The sequence below is a fragment of the Pungitius pungitius genome, chromosome 10 (assembly GCF_949316345.1).
Source record: "Pungitius pungitius chromosome 10, fPunPun2.1, whole genome shotgun sequence".
Classification (NCBI taxonomy): domain Eukaryota; kingdom Metazoa; phylum Chordata; class Actinopteri; order Perciformes; family Gasterosteidae; genus Pungitius; species Pungitius pungitius.
Window position 1 is genome coordinate 8,402,256 of NC_084909.1, and position 15,759 is coordinate 8,418,014.

Below are 15,759 nucleotides of genomic sequence, written 5' to 3' on the forward strand. Positions count from 1 at the left end.
AGAAAAGTCCAAATCAACAGCTTCGAAGAAGTGCTTCACGTTCGAAGGGGCAGAGGCCAATTGTTTAAGTGTGGACTTTGATTCTAGATAACTTGCAGTGCCTGACACACGTGCTCTATTGCCTCGACTTCCTCTACCGAGGCACTAGTAGGAAAGTCTCCAAAACGATAAAACAATATTCCACACAGCCCTTGTGATTCAGTTATCAGATCCTGCAGTGGCAATACATCCATTGAGGTCTTAAATGTTGCACTGTTAAGGGGTTTGTGGAGTTGAACTCTGGGCCAGAACACTGCGGCCGGTGAATTACACTAAGACTAGTGTAATATTTTGCAAAATAGATAACTTCCTTCTCCCGAGTCCATTTGACTGAGCAAGCGTCGATTTCTGAAAATTCTGTCTTTGCTCCTTGTTCGGTCTTTCTGCATCTAATATCAAAACAGGTCTTACATCATCATATTTCACAACATCGTACACATATTTTATCTATAAACACAGTTACCCTGCAGGGCTGTCCTATCCCTACACCCGTGGCATCCTCTGTTACCAAACTCGGACCTGAGACAGAACAAAAATTCTTCAATGGGGATAAAACAGGGAAGAGACCCGCGAGAGCAGGACCAGACACAAATCCTTCCCCCGGGATCAACATTACATTATGGAGGTCATGTGTACGTATTAAATGACTTACAATATGTTCTTAATACAGAAATTCTCTTCCTATCTAATATTTTGGTTTAGATTACATTAAGTTACCACTTAAGCCAACTAGCTACTTTTAGCAGCTAATTAGTAATAACTGTCAAGTTGGAAGGAATATTTTACAACATATTGTAAAAATAAAATTGAAAGTTCACCTCAAAATCTCAGCAAACCACACAATTGTATCAATTCTGAGATAATAAATGTTAACGCAATCCTTAAATTCTCAGGCACATTGTGTTTTTTTTTTAGCCTTAGTGCTAATTATCTATTTTAAGCATGCTAACATGCTAAGCTTACATGGGAAACGTGTTTGAAATCAGAGGATTTTAGCATCAGCATGTTAGCAGGTAGCATAGTGGTAGCTGAGCAGTAGATCAAATAATCGAGCCAACCATTTAGTTTCCTTTAAACCGTCAATTTACCTGCTTTTGTGGTTTTAATGACAACTCATTACAATGGGTTTTCTTGATTATCAAACAAAAAGCATAACTTACGGTCAATCATGAATAGAGGGGTCAATCACTGAAATAGTTCTGATGTTATTGTCCTTTTTAAAGTACAATGATTCACTCTCAAATCTCCTGCTGTTCGGGATACCGCCGCTAGGTGTCAGCACATCACCACAGCTCGTCAAACTGTGGGCCAGCTGTGCTTGGCAATCAATTCATTAAAAAGTCTACGTTACTCCGATTTGAAATCTTAATGCAACACATTTTATTTGCGATGCAGCAAACTGAAACAATTTAAAATAAACAATATAAGCTTAATTTACATGCGCTTAAAGAAACATTAACTTCTTTAGTATGTTTTACATTTTTTTCCACTTATTGAACATTTGGTAATGAAAAGTAACATTTTTCTTTTCAATAATTAGTTTTCTGATTATTTGTTTTATCTATAAAATGGGGTGGCTAAATTAAGTTAAAAAAGAAAAACTGTCAGTGCCACTAGAACCTTTTCAGGAGATATCAAACTAAAATGATATTGAAAGGTTAGAAAGAGCTTCAGTTTGTCTCTAGTCTCAGACCTTTCATAGTTTAGTAATAGAACAATGCTGTGGATATTATATCTAATAAGCAGACACACACTCATATCCCTTACGGCACGATATTTATTCAACAATATACAGATTAATTTCTCTTTACATCTCAGACTGATGTGCAGTTTTTATATGTATCTTGCTTTCACCTTTGTACATTTTTTATTTACAAGATTTAAAATAAGTCTCTCTCTCCATTTATACAACATCAATAGTACAGTGTCATCACATCGTCCAGCGGCTTCCCTCGAAGCGACCCAATAAGATTCATTATTGATAATCTGTTTGTATTTCATACACCAACTAATGTCTTTGAGCCACAGAGTGCAAACTGACAGGAGGGGCTCCGCATGCACCAAACGTCCCGATGTGGCTTTCTCTCTGCGAGGACATTTGGATCACAAATGAATGGTTTTTTTTTTTTCTTTTTTAAATTCCACTCACATGAGAGGTCCTTCGCTCTGTAGCAGCACAACTGGGTGCATGAACAGAATCGTTGTATAGGACTCACACCTTAAAAACCAGCTTAATGCATCTCGCCCGTCCAGGATCAATAAAAGCTGGTAACACCAAAAATGAGAAAAAGGGGAAAACATGTTGCATAGAATCAATTCTGAGTTCAAGAACAGAAATTTTGGTGCTGCCATTTTTTAAAGTGTGTCTTTTTGATAAACTCCTGAGACCTTCCAGATCCCCCCCCCCCCCCCACATAATCATTTTTGGTTTTGAAAAAAAAAAATTGAATAGCTGTACCCTTAGACTCTTAACAAAAATAGCATTATGTTGAATTTGACATCACATAGAAGAACTACTTTAAAAGAGACTTAAACCCTGCATTGAGTGTATACACATTTGCTCACACACACACACACACACACACACACACACACACACACACACACACACACACACACACACATATTATATATATATATATATCTCAATAAGTATCTTTAGGAGAGAGGTGGATGGATTAAAGTGCATAAATCAAAGCCCACAGTTATCACATGCAGGACAGGAAATTAACTTTGTCCACCAGCAGCAAACAGAGTACAACATTTTACTGCCTAATTGAGACCTTTTTGAAATGTAAGAGGACTTTATGTGGAGTTGTGGACCATCAGTCTACTCACACGAACAGCAGATAGTCACGTTGTGTCAACACTCGCCGGCTGGTGTATTATTTCCCGCCCTGATCACATGCAAATGACACCAGACACTGGGGAGTAATTGTCCACGCAGAGATGCTGGTAACCTTGGTCCGCAGCGCTTACATTTATGACATGAACACGTCACCCGTTTAAAGAGAAAACAGCAGAAAAACAGGTGCCACTCAAAATATATAGGAAATGGGAACAGGGCCGGTTGGGAGCGACTCAGCACAGGGACAACAGCGGAGAGGCCAGGTGAGCGTGAGCTGCTCTCCGGTCTTCTTCCTCCTCACTCCAGCGAGGAGGAAGAGGAGCATGCAAGTCCAAAAGTGCCGAGGCTTCCCCCCCCCCCCCCTTGGGCTGACATGTTTAAGGCTGAAGCGCACACAGAACTCACTCAGGAGCAGCAGCTGTGAAGGTTTGCAGCACAGCAGGAGCGCGACGGTGTGGGACTTTTATATACATTAAATCAGTCACTCTTGTTTTTACACCAGCCACGTGAGCAAGACATTGGGAAACGCAGTACGACATCTACAGTGCACGGACGCATAATATACTGCTTCTACATGTGAACAGCAAATAGTAAGTGTGTCTCTCTCTCTCTCGCGCACACACACAAATTCATGGCAAATAAGGATGAAGCTGCCTCTAAGGGCACGTTAAGCCGTACGTCAAACATCCCTTCTTTTGCTTATTTTGTCCCAGAACTTTGAAATAAGACGTGCAAACAGGAAGAAAAAAAAAAATAGGCATTTCGACTTAAGACACCTAAGCTAAATAACTTCCTTCAGGATAGGATGTGTATTGGCACATCTGGCAAAATCAAGGACGAGAGTTGGGTTTGGCTCACTGTCAGTTTCGCACATCTGGAACAGCTGTGCTTTGCGGAGGACTAAACATGCAGGCAAGCGTGCCATGTTCAAACCACTGCGCAGGAGGGGAGGGTTTGGGGGGCACAACGGAAGGCTAGCGAGCACTGTTCAAAGATGCAAGCATTAAAACAGCAGAGATTCAAACTCCATGCATATGAGCATAAAACAATTGCACTTCATAAATCATTTCATTAAAAAAAAAAAAAAAAAAAAAAAAATAGAAGCCAGGTATTTCTTAAGAATTCAAATAATCCGGTTCACTCCAAAGTGGGTGTCGGATGTTGTCGTTTTGCAGCTAGGTTTAGTGTATGGTGCGATTGAGCCCGTCACAGTTCTAATGTGAAACCAGTTCAAACCCCCCCAAACTGTTGAATCCTGCGGCGTCTGACTGTAGGGGGGACGGGTGTCCGAATGGCAGGGTGAACACACAATGAGGTAGAACATAATGTTTCATGAGCATCCAATCAGAGCGCAGGACGTTAGGAGGATCGCCGCGGCGACTGAGAGGAGCCTGCGGAGGGCAGTACGTCACCGGCTCAGACCAGACGCCACTCACAAAAAGGCCAGAGCGCGACAGAACACACCTACGGGTGCTTTAAGATGGAGGGACCCATTGAATGGTTTCAACCATAGCAACAATCCCAATATAAAATACAGTCACTGCCTTTTGGCTTCGAAACCAAACCTGCAACGTCTACATCGGGTTTTAATCCAGATTCACTTTGAAATATTAAATCAGGTCACATGACAAACTCATTCCTGTTGTAGCTGCACAGTGGGGATATCGTCACATTTGTCCAGCTAAAGGCTTCGAGTTAGTAACATCCTAATCACATTTCAATTTGATTACAGAACAATCTTACAAGTCTGATGCGAGAGATCCAATTAGAGAACAAAATAATGGTCAGGGGCAAAAACTAGAGAATCACTTTGGTCAGACCGATTCTTGCTAAATCTCTGTCAAAGAGACACTAATTTTACCTTCTTTGGGTCGTGATAAAAAAAAAGAAAAAAAAAGACATGGATGCTCTTAATGAATTGAAATGAAAATTCCATGTCTTACTAAGAACAACAAATGACCAAGAAGATAACCAGCAGAATCGATTGCACGTGAGCCCGGGAATGAAAGGGGAAGGAATGAAGAGAAAGAACAATAATCCCCACTCTTCTCAAACATGAGTAAGTGTTATTGCAGATTCATTTTGACTGATTCAGTCAGGAACTCAAAATTTCTGACACACACACGCGCATCTCTCACAGCCAGCGCGGCATCTTTACCCTCCCTCTTGACGTTTTAACCCCCCCTCCTCCCCGAGGAAAGTTTCTGTGAGGAATGCTCCGCTTGGTCAGGCGGAGGATGCAGTGACATGCTGGACTGGAGTCTATAGCAGAGAGCACTTCTCCCTTTTCAGTAACGCTAAACCCACCAGCAACGACTGCAAGTCACAGAGTGTTCAATAGATGGAGACCACAGCTCTAGAGAGCACGCGCGCGCACACACACACACACACACACACACACACACACACACAAATGATTGTTGAAAGCTGCAGAGAAAATCTGCAGCACTGAGTGTAATGAACAAGTATTGTGTGTGTGTGTGTGTATGTGTGTGTGTGTGTGTCGCATCCTGCACGTTAGACCTGTGATATGATCTGCATGTTGAAACTGGGCGAGCGGGACTGCTTGGTGAGAGGAGCTCCAGGAGACTGGTTGTCCTCGGCGTCCTCCTGCCTGATCAGGTGCTCCTCCTTCAGGCTGATGGTGGAGTGGCGGTGGGAGCCGGCGGCTGGAGCGCCCTCCTCCTTGTCTCGTTCCTCGCCGCCTCCGTTCAGGCTGAGATTCATGCAGTCAAAGGACTTGCTGGAGGCGGTGCTCTCAGTCCGCACCAACGCGGGCGCCACGGGGAAGCTGAGGTGCTTCTTTATGGGGCTCAGGTGGATGGCCTCCAAGGTGATGCTAGCTGGGGGCGACTGCTGCCTCTGGTGGTGCCTCCTCACCGCAGCCTGGTGATCAGCTGACAACGCCACCTGTTTTTCCACCTCCGCCACCGCCTCCCTCTCTTTTTCCTTTTCCCTTTCCCTTTCCCTCTCCTTCTCCTTCTCCCTCTCCTTCTCCCTTTCCCTCTCCCGATCTTTCTCCCGATCTTTCTCCCGAGACAGTCGTGCTGTGATGGCTTTCTTGATGCTGCTGCTGCTGTTCAGGCTGCCCCTCGGCCCCATGCTGCCGCCCGCCTTGGTGCCGCTGGGCTGGCTGCTGTTGGACGCTCCGGAGGAGAAACCTTCATCCGGGTCGTTGATGTTGAACGAATCTTCCCCGCCGCTCATCCCGTCGCCGTCTGAGTGTCCACATGCACAAACGTAGAGAAAAACGTGGAAGACAAAACAAAAAAAATAAGTGAGCGGGGTGAACAATGACAAATTTAAATACAATGACTAAAATTTTTTAAAAAATAAATAAATAAACAAAGATTAAAACTAGACGAGAATATTCAGTTTAATTTATATTTTAAAGGAAATAGTGAACAAAGTATTAATAGTCCAAATTATGAGCCTGACAAAAAGTCATCTTGACCCAGAGAGAGGCTTCTTGTTTATGATGAGAACAGGACTGCAACAAACTGATTAATCTGAGCAATAGGAAAGAAAGATTTGGTTTATAAATAATGCACTATATAATAGCAAACTGAAAGAATAACCTTCCAGCTAACCACCACTAATCAACACACCATGCTGCTTCATTAGCGCAGTCGTATGCATCAAACAGAAGTACAAGTTGTCTTGTTGTGCATTGTCTATTGATTTGCTGTTATGCGCCAAGTCAAATTCTTTGTATGTCTGACATATTTTGGTAATGTTTCCTGATGTCGATACGGCAGACAATGACCTTTGATCTAATTCAGATAAACTTAAAACAGACAAGTATTTTGTTTAGGAAAAGTGAGTGCTCAATAAACTGCGGGATAAGAGCTGTCGAGCAAAAGGTTTCCTGTTCAATAGATATTGGATTAGATCATTTGATTAAACAAGCACAACATTTACATGAAAAGGTCTTAACAATTAAACATTTATCAATTCATCCAAGACATCCGTGTCGGAAGGCTGAAAGGAGAACAAAAGATGATAAATTGAGTTAGAAAAAAAGTACGTTAATGACAGAGTATGCTGGCTAAAGCCTGTGAGACAAAGGAGACCCGAGGACCAGCCGCCAGTCTCCGTCATGCATTGTTGGGACAGGCAAAGTTGGACCATGGGGACCGCAGGCAGCACCAGAAACGAAGAGGAGGAACAGAGAAGGTCTGGACCGACATGCACATAACATTAGGGGAAGACTCATGCTCTCCTGCCCACCCCACCCCACCACCTCCCCCAAACCCCCGTCTCTCCTGCAGCACCGGCGCAGAGACTGTGCGCCTCATCGGATCAATAGCACTCCAGCTAGAGATGGAGCACAAAGTTCTTCAAAGCTCTCCGGTTAAAAAACCGCAGGAGTGTTTTTGAATGTTTTTGCCACCTGTTTGAGAGACTCCCTTCCTGTACGTGCTCGCTACCGGCCTAAAACTCACAACAAAGCAGCATCTCCAAAACTCGAGGGCATGCTGCTTTGTTCAAGTGTTTGAGTTACCTTGGCGATCTACATCCCAGTGTATAATGACTGTGTGTTAGTCTTTATCATTTCTGGTGTTAACACAAAACACTCAACACAAGATGGGGCCGTTTGTAAACCGTGACTATACTCTGTATGCTCCCGTGGCTTTGTTATGATGACAGTGTGTTTTTTGATTTAGTGGAAATATTAAGAAGCTTGCTGTAGCGTGCACATGCGATGATGACGGGCTCGTTCCCACTCACTGAGCGCGGAGGGGGGGGGCGGAGAGGGGGAAACACGGCACAAGCCAACATACAACAAAGCTGCTGGGCTGAAAAGCAAAATGGGAGGCCTCCTCCTGCACAATGGCGGCAGCAGATGGTGGCTGCTGGCTCGAGTCACCCAGAACCTGTGGCGCTGTCAAAACACTGCGAGGAGCACGACAGACACAAGATGTCGGGTGCTCTCTGCCAGAGAAATATACTATTTAAAAACCATATAGAAAATAAATCTATAACCGAATGGAAAGAGCCTCGAGTAAAAAGGCACATGACATGCTTGGTGAGTGACAAGGGCGGCAGTCTAAAATGGGTAGGAGGCACGATGAGGAAAAAGAGAGGAGACAAGTCATAATGGCAGGCCCATGCAAAACGGCCAGTAGCCAAACTTCCTTCAAACCCAGAATAGGAGACTCTTCCTTTCTTGATTGAGACAGTAAAAACAGTCGTGGCCTGGAGGTCAAGCGAGTAGAATCGACTGGATGAGTTACAATACTCTGGGGAAGTGAAGAGGCGGCCCATACGGGAACGGTAGAGTGAACATCCTCACGTTGATGGGTGGGGGGGGGGAGTGAGGGAGGAGGAGGGGGGGTTGGCAGGATACAAATCAAAGGGGCACCTCCTCCTGAGACCCTCTCTGCTCCGAGTGTCCGCCCCTGTCCCCTACCCTCAAATGTGATGGGAGGAATGATGCTGCTGCTGCTGCTGTAGTGGTAGCTGTGAGGCCGCCCTTCTCTATCCTCTTTGGTTGTGGGTTCCCAGGAAGGGTGGTGTTGGCTGTGGCGGTGTTGGCGGTGGTGCTGGGCGAGGCTATGAGGGTTGACGATGAGGCTCAAATCTGCTGCGGTTGAGTAGTCAAAACAATCTGGGAGTCAACAACACAGACGGGGAAACAGGTTTCTTTAGTGGCAGCGAGCCTCACCACCGATTTGGGCCTCATCGCGGCCACAGCAGGCCCAACGGCGGCTTGTAAATTCACTTTAAGAGAAAAAAAAAAAAAAAAAGAACGCAGAAAAGGGGCCGCTCATCTACCGGTTAAAGAGAGTTCAGTGTAAACTCTCAACCCTTAAAAGTTACTAGTGAGACAAAGCTCAGCGCACACTCGAGAAACAAAGACGAGGGGGAAGAAGCCGAAACTCTGCAACACTTTGAGAATACAGACACCACTCGGACAATGGTAATGGAGGGCAGAATCTTGTTTGATTTCAGTGGTTGGGGGGAAGAAAAATCTTACAGCTATAATCATAACTCAATAGTGGAGCTTTTTCTTACATAACAGCACATAAAAAGTTCTGTAATGGGAGGGAACAGGGTCACTTCGCAGTACTCTCCTCCTCCTCCTCTAGGGCTACTGTGGTCTTACCCTCTCTCTTCCAGCGGTGGCGCCGTATGGAGGCAGTGGTGATGGCTGAGATGGAGATGCGGCTGATGGTGGGCGTCACCTCCACCTGGAGCACTTTGCGCCCGCGCGGCGCATCCGGCGCGTTGTCCGGCAGTGAGCTCTTCATGGCGTTGCCCAGCTGGAGACGACACATGCACGGACGCAGATTGATGAGCGATGACGCGGTAAAAGCGGGGCGGTGCGACGACATATTGGGCACCGACAGGTCGGCACAGTGCACGGCGCTCTTACCAAGAGAGGCTGGGAGTAGAGCTCCAGCTGGGCTCTGTACAGAATATCCTCCAGAGCTTCCCGTCCCATCTCCCACTCTCCATTGTATCTAGAGATAAAAAATAAAAAAGCAACGCTGGAACACCGACATTTAACCACGTCACGTTGTGAGCTCATTTTTATGAACCGAAGAGGCGCCTTGATGTCCGAGTCTAGTCAACCAAACGGTTAAAAACATATTCAAGTAATTGGATAAAGGGTGAAAGTGGGTTTGTAGGCAAATCTTTTGAGTCCCACAAAGGGCACTCTGCTAAAGATGACAGCGTCTTTAGCGGTACATGAGGGGTCACAACCTCGAAGTGTGATTAAAGAGACACCAACCAGAAATAAATACAATATAAATTATTCATGAAAAGAAGAAAAAGAATGATACTGTTGAACTTTCTTTGATCTGGACAAATGCACCAGTTTCCCTTTAGGCTCAAGATGAAAAGGATGGATTGAATGGGCAGATAAAAAAAGACCCTCTGATGTTCTGAGGCCCGGAAAATTGGTCCAGAATACATTTCAAACAGAAAAATAAATCACAATAAAATGTGGCGGGTCCATTTGTTCAGATATCCCTGTCGGTCTTTACCCCTTTCAATTGGTACTGCTGCACTGAAGCATTCGCAGGCACGTTAACCTAAATCCCAGAGTATCCCTGACGAGTGCCAAGGTCCAACGTGCGGAGCCGTGGGTTCATGTTTAACTGGCTAATGTGCTCCTGCTCCAGGTGAAGGTGAATGGGAGACTTCAGGCTGGCACTGGGGGACGGCAGCATTCAGAAGGCATTCAAGCCCCCCCTCGCTCCTCTGCTACAGCGTCGTCAACGGTGGTGTTTGCAGTCACTGCGTTATGAGGGGATCCGTCTACGAGGATGAGCTATCATCAAGGAGCCGTAATCAGCTTTGCGACGCCTGTCCTCATAGTGAATGAAACAATGCACTGCTGATGTAATCAGCCTGAACAGGAGCTTGAAGCATTTGGAGTTGGGGGGGTTTCTCCAGTAGATGGCAAGTGACTAGTAGAGACTTCTCATTAGGGATGTCCGAAATGTGTAAGCACATGAATGAAAGGCACTGCCAGTAGCTATGATTGATATATTCATATTATTAAAGTATGGAATTGCAAATTGGAAATATGGGACAATTTGAAAGGGGTCGATGAACCTGCAGAGATTTAGCACTTAAGGCGGCGATTCGGCATCTTCCAGCTTGTTGTTATGTTACTCTTTCAATGTCACCGCTCCCATAACTTTGTAGTCAAACCGGACAAAAACACTCTTCAAAAATACAATCTTGTTTTTGGCGTCAGTGGTTTTCATCAAAAAAGTTCTACACTAAAAGTGTGCCTATCTTGAAAACATCCCCCATTCAAGCAGATACACCAGATAGGGACTTTTATCCATCACGTGGTCACAAACACCACTCCAAATAAATTATAATGTCAGTGCTGGATGTGCAGATGAGCAAACGTAGGTGAATAAGTTTGAAGCTATGGGTTAAAAATACTTACATGGCGTGGTACACACCAGTCAGCATCTGAACCATAAACTCAGGGTCCAGCAGCACGCGGTTGCACGGTTCCCTCCAGAGCTTCTGCTGCTGCCGGGGGAAGCCGCATACACACAGCCTGAAGAGAGAAAAACACACACACACACACAAAGTAGGTAAGGGGAGTGTTATTCATACAGCAGAGAGAGGTAGCAGGGAGGGAGCCTCTATGAGTCAAAAGAAAAGAAGAAAAAAGCATCAGTCACTTCCAGATAAACTACAAAAAGAGTAAACCCATCAAACAATGAGCCTGAGGAGCAAACTGTACACTTGTATAGGTCAGTGAGGTTAGATGAGAGGGTCTTTGGGGCCTACACGTTGAGAGAATGAGCATTGTGCGTCTAGACAGTTTGCCTCCTGTCTAGACCGAGCTCGCTCCAGGCACAGCAGGGAAGCCTTCGCATCCTGAACAGTCTGCGTGCCGCGGTGGAACAAGCGCTCTGCTGCAGAGCCTCACCGTGAATTCCTTTCTCATGACTCCGGGGCACCTCAGTGTTTCCCCAGACGCACATGTTCGGACAGGTATCCAGCAGCATTGCCTTCATTGGAGCCTGAATTAAATCTAAAAACTTATCAAATTGCGCTGCAACCGTAACGAGGTCAGCGCATAGCTACGGGGTGAGGGGAGGTGCATCAACGCTCGACAGAGCAAATCATGGAGAAAGAGGAGATGGCGGGCAGTGATTGTCCCGAAAAACATGTGTGCGCCCCTCACCGTGAGCTCATCCTGCAGACCGACTGATAGGAAGATAGGGGCATGTAGACGACCGCGGAGTTGTAGCAGAGCATGAGGAAACACAGCACTTCAAACCTGCAAGCAGAACATAAAGAGGATCAAGCACAGTAATTCAGACTCTTATAGAAGGTTGAATTAACTCATTAAAAGGGAAAGCATCCATGTCATGTAAAGCATCACCATTTCTTTTAACTGGATTTCTGGTTAAAACCCCAATTTTGGTCCACTTTTGTTAAACACCCAATCCACTGGTTTCTGTGACACCTTTGCTGCAGACAATTACGTGGAGCTGCTGAAGCAATTTATGAACTATGAGCTGTAAAATTGCCAGTTGTGCAAAACGCTGCCTAAGCAGTTTTGTCCATCGGGAACTACTGTAGTGAATGTCGATGCACACACATCCACTATACGGACAATACTGCAGTGATTGAGACTCCTAACCCGTAATGGCCCCTTCAGGCACACTGCATTTCTGGCCCTGTGGAAAATCCATCCCTTGTATTTCTGTGGCTCCCTGTTCATCCCGGCTACAAACACGCAAAGCATGACCAGAGATATCCGTGCTGCTCTTATGCATCTGAAGTCTCAGAGCAGCTGATGCGAGTGTCAGTTAGAAACGGAGGCGGCAAGGATCCAGCAGGCCTCATTACTATGCTGAGATTATTATTCATCCACAGAAGTAGGAAATACGCGAGAGCCAAAAAAGCTTTCAGGGCGCATTGAGGAGGCTGAATGAGCGCCGAGGGTAGTGCTCTGATAATCTTAAAAGGTCTTATTCATCTTATGGGGGAGGAACAGGAAATAATGAGGAGGGGGGGTGAAAGCACACAAAAGAAACCAGTTGGAGAACGATGACACTTAGGCAGGACCACCCGCGTCCAACAAGGCTGAAAGGACCTCAGCGCTGTCATCTCTCGGGTATCCAAAAAGCAATAATTCACTGTGTGGTAAGTTGTTCAGTACCATAAAAAATCTCCTTCGTGATGTTCCTGCGCCCCAGACTACTGCCTCTCTATTAAAGAGCTAGTGGCGTCTGAGTGGTACCTGTTCTGAGCAGTGAAGGTCTCCCTCTGCGGGTGGAGGCCGCTGTACACCACACGGATCAGGTCATGTTGACAGAGAGCCCCCTCCGTCAATGCCATGGACCCCAGGCTAGAAGGCTGCACAGACACAAAAAGAAAAAGAAAAAAGAAGTTATTGTAGCACTTTGCTCACTGGTAAACTGTCAGGGTTAATTCAGCCATACCCTTTATGGGTTTGATTGAAAGGAATCAGGTCAGAATCTATTACAGTTGCGTCATATAACTACCGGACCTTTGCCAAACTCACCTGACTGAATTTGTCTGGCACCACTTAACTTTCGTTCCAGTTCTACTTGATGGATTACCGAATGTTCAACTTCACCATTTGCATTTTCCCTGGATCTTCTTCAAAGTCCTTCACACAACATTAGGCTCAGAACTTTTAAACTGAACGCCATGTTCCTATTTGAGTCCCTCCAATTTCCTTGAGGCCTTCGGCACACCTGTACCAACAGGTCAGGGTTTCCTGCAGTTTTATAGTCAAAATGAGCCACCTCAGCGGACATGGCGTGATGGAAGATAATACCGTTAAATGGAATTAAACATTAACCTTTTCACAAATGAGGTAGCTGTATTGAGTCAGGCACCTAAGCACCACTAAGCGGATCATGAAACGGTATTCATGAGCAACACAGAGGCTTAACTATTTCATAGGCATTTCAATTCCAAGATGGCCTCTTTTATTGGAAGTTGATTATATCATCAAAACGCAAGGCATAGAGAGAGCATACAGAGTGAATTGAAAGCAATCAGACAAGCAAACTTTGCTGATCTAGCAAATTAATCCTGAATCTTGTCTCCCATCGTGGACGGAATTGGAAGAGGAAGTAAAAAAAAAAAAAAAAGGTCCTAATGACCGATCTACGTCTAGCTGCAAACACACTACACCGTATGAGATTGATGGATGTATTCAAGACAGACTGGCGTGCATGCTAATGCCGCAGGCCTGGGTGATAAGTCTGTGATGTGTGGAGTCATACTACTAGGGTGCATGCTGCGATTTAGGCCACCCCCCCTCCCCTCTATGAATTCTTCATTCTCACAGCGTGGAGGAAAGAGCCTGTGAAGCTTGTAATTACAGCAATAAATCACCCTCAACGCATGCATTCTGTAGTCACCGCTCCTTAACACACTCTAGAACCCACTAAGGGACATCAAATTATGAAAATAAACTGTACCAGTCTATGCTTTTTCTGTCAAAATCAGGAGGTTCAGGCCACAAACCTAGTTTGTTATGGGTTGAAAAATATCATGTTTTCGTTCTCCTTGGGTAGCAGAAGAAAAAAAGGCAGAGGAGACACACAGCTTCCTTCTTCCCTTGCTAAATAGTCCTAGTTCAGCATGTCCTGTTAAACACCTAATGAATTTCAGTCCAACACAATAGTCAATACTGCGCTCTGTTTTTTGCAGTCAGGGCAGAAGTTGGGGCATTTGCAAAAACCCATGACAGAGTAAGTAAAAATGAACAAAAGAGGTCTGAAAAAAAAACGAAAAAAAAACTTTTAAACGTTAAAACCCCCAGAGGGAGGGTGAAAGAGAAGTTATTGGTTATTTTCAGTCAGACGCACAGTGACCCCTTAACACAATACAGATGGGAGGTTAATGAAAAGAGAAGCGTCATCTATGAAAAAGCCAGTTATAAATATATGTCTCTATAACTGGTCAGAGAACAGAAGTAGTCAAAGCGACACTGAGAGGTAGATGGTACCTACCTCGTGATATATTGACGGTTTGGACAGAGAAGGGATTGTGAAGGAGAGGAGCTTGCTGTTGCCATCTTTGTCAACAATCTCCTGCAAAAACCAAAGGGAGGGGGGGAGGGAGGGAGAAGCAGTGTCATTTACCAGGAAAGTCATTAAATGCCCGATTTCTGCATCTGTGACTTTAACCCGGTTAAGCCGCCCCTCTGAGGACGAGGGGGGGTAGCATTTAGCGGCGTACAGATGACGGTCTGCGGTCCCTCGTGCCGCTGAGCTGGTGTTAAGACACTTTTTTTCCCTCTGGTGCGTGTTGTCGACTCTGGCAGATTAAATGTCACTGCATGCACCCACGCCTCTCAATTGCAATTTCACACTTTGATCTTCAAAAAAAATGACACCATCTGAGAAGCAAGGCAATATTCAATGAGTGGATAACATCCCTTACTTCTATCACTATACATTATGGGAGAGTTGTGGATTATACCCTATAGGACAAATCAATTATCATTAAATGAGAAAAATTGAACAATTATTTCCACATACGCTGATTAAAGTATCCAGATTAGTATTTGCTGACTTTGTGAGAGTAATTACGGACAAAAAACTCCACATATCCATCAACCCATTAAGATGGGGTTATGGAATATGGTCATACCTTTAGTGGTGCTGGCTGACATGGAGCTCTATATATCTCAAGCTCTTAGCCCATTTTCCCAGAGGATATTTCCTGGTGATGCAATGTCTCATGAGTCTAAGCGCTAACTGGTTGTTTTTACTGGAGCCCATCTTTAATGTCTACAGATGGAGAGCCTCACGAATGTCCTACCTGTATTTTCTCTCAGCAATAACGGAGGTCATCAGATGCGTTTCATATAGAGGCACTTTACCTGGACGATGCGATCAAATTTGTACACAATACATGTAATCGACAATTATTATCCTTTACTGGTCACTTGTTATGTTTAACCGTAGCTCTTTGTCTGCAGCCATCTTGTGGGTTCCTCTCTTTTATTTATTATTCCTTTTTGCAACCAAAAACAAAAACTTGAATTGGGGATCAAATTGGCTCACGAAAAAACATACATCCCAGCCAGCGTGTTTCAAATCGATTGCTTACAAGATGTTCAAGACGTTGAATATAATCAAGAACCCCCCCCTCTCTGGAGCCCCGCTACAGACACCCACCAGGTTATAGATGCCCAACAGGAGGGCCTCAATGCACCCGTTGCTCTGGCGATCCCTGCTGGCTGTGACACGCAGATATACCCACACCAGCTCGGGCAGGAACTGCAGGGTGAAGCGGCGAAGGCGGTCCTCAGAGCTCCGGTACAATTCAAACAGTTGGTGGCAGACAGGCTCCAGCAGCTGAATACAGGAGAGAGAGAGGGGTAGGAGGGAGGG

At 45.1% G+C, this 15,759-nt stretch overlaps 1 protein-coding gene across 4 annotated transcripts in view; it reads right to left on the reverse strand.

Annotated features, from left to right (window-relative positions):
- Window positions 1-1,798: 1,798 nt before the first annotated feature.
- LOC119228438 (hyccin 2-like) overlaps window positions 1,799-15,759 on the reverse strand; it is a 28,791-nt gene continuing 14,830 nt past the window's right edge. For 3 of the 4 annotated variants that reach the window (XM_037487974.2, XM_037487976.2, XM_037487975.2), the window contains 9 exons: window positions 15,544-15,723; window positions 14,371-14,451; window positions 12,621-12,736; window positions 11,556-11,651; window positions 10,803-10,919; window positions 9,267-9,354; window positions 8,997-9,153; window positions 8,301-8,498; window positions 1,799-6,105 (listed from right to left, as the gene is read on the reverse strand). In XM_037487974.2, coding sequence (XP_037343871.2) covers window positions 5,405-6,105; window positions 8,301-8,498; window positions 8,997-9,153; window positions 9,267-9,354; window positions 10,803-10,919; window positions 11,556-11,651; window positions 12,621-12,736; window positions 14,371-14,451; window positions 15,544-15,723 — 1,734 coding nt within the window. In that variant the 3' untranslated portion in view covers window positions 1,799-5,404. The remainder of the gene's footprint in view (window positions 6,106-8,300; window positions 8,499-8,996; window positions 9,154-9,266; window positions 9,355-10,802; window positions 10,920-11,555; window positions 11,652-12,620; window positions 12,737-14,370; window positions 14,452-15,543; window positions 15,724-15,759) is intronic. The other variant, XM_037487978.2, reaches the window with a different exon arrangement.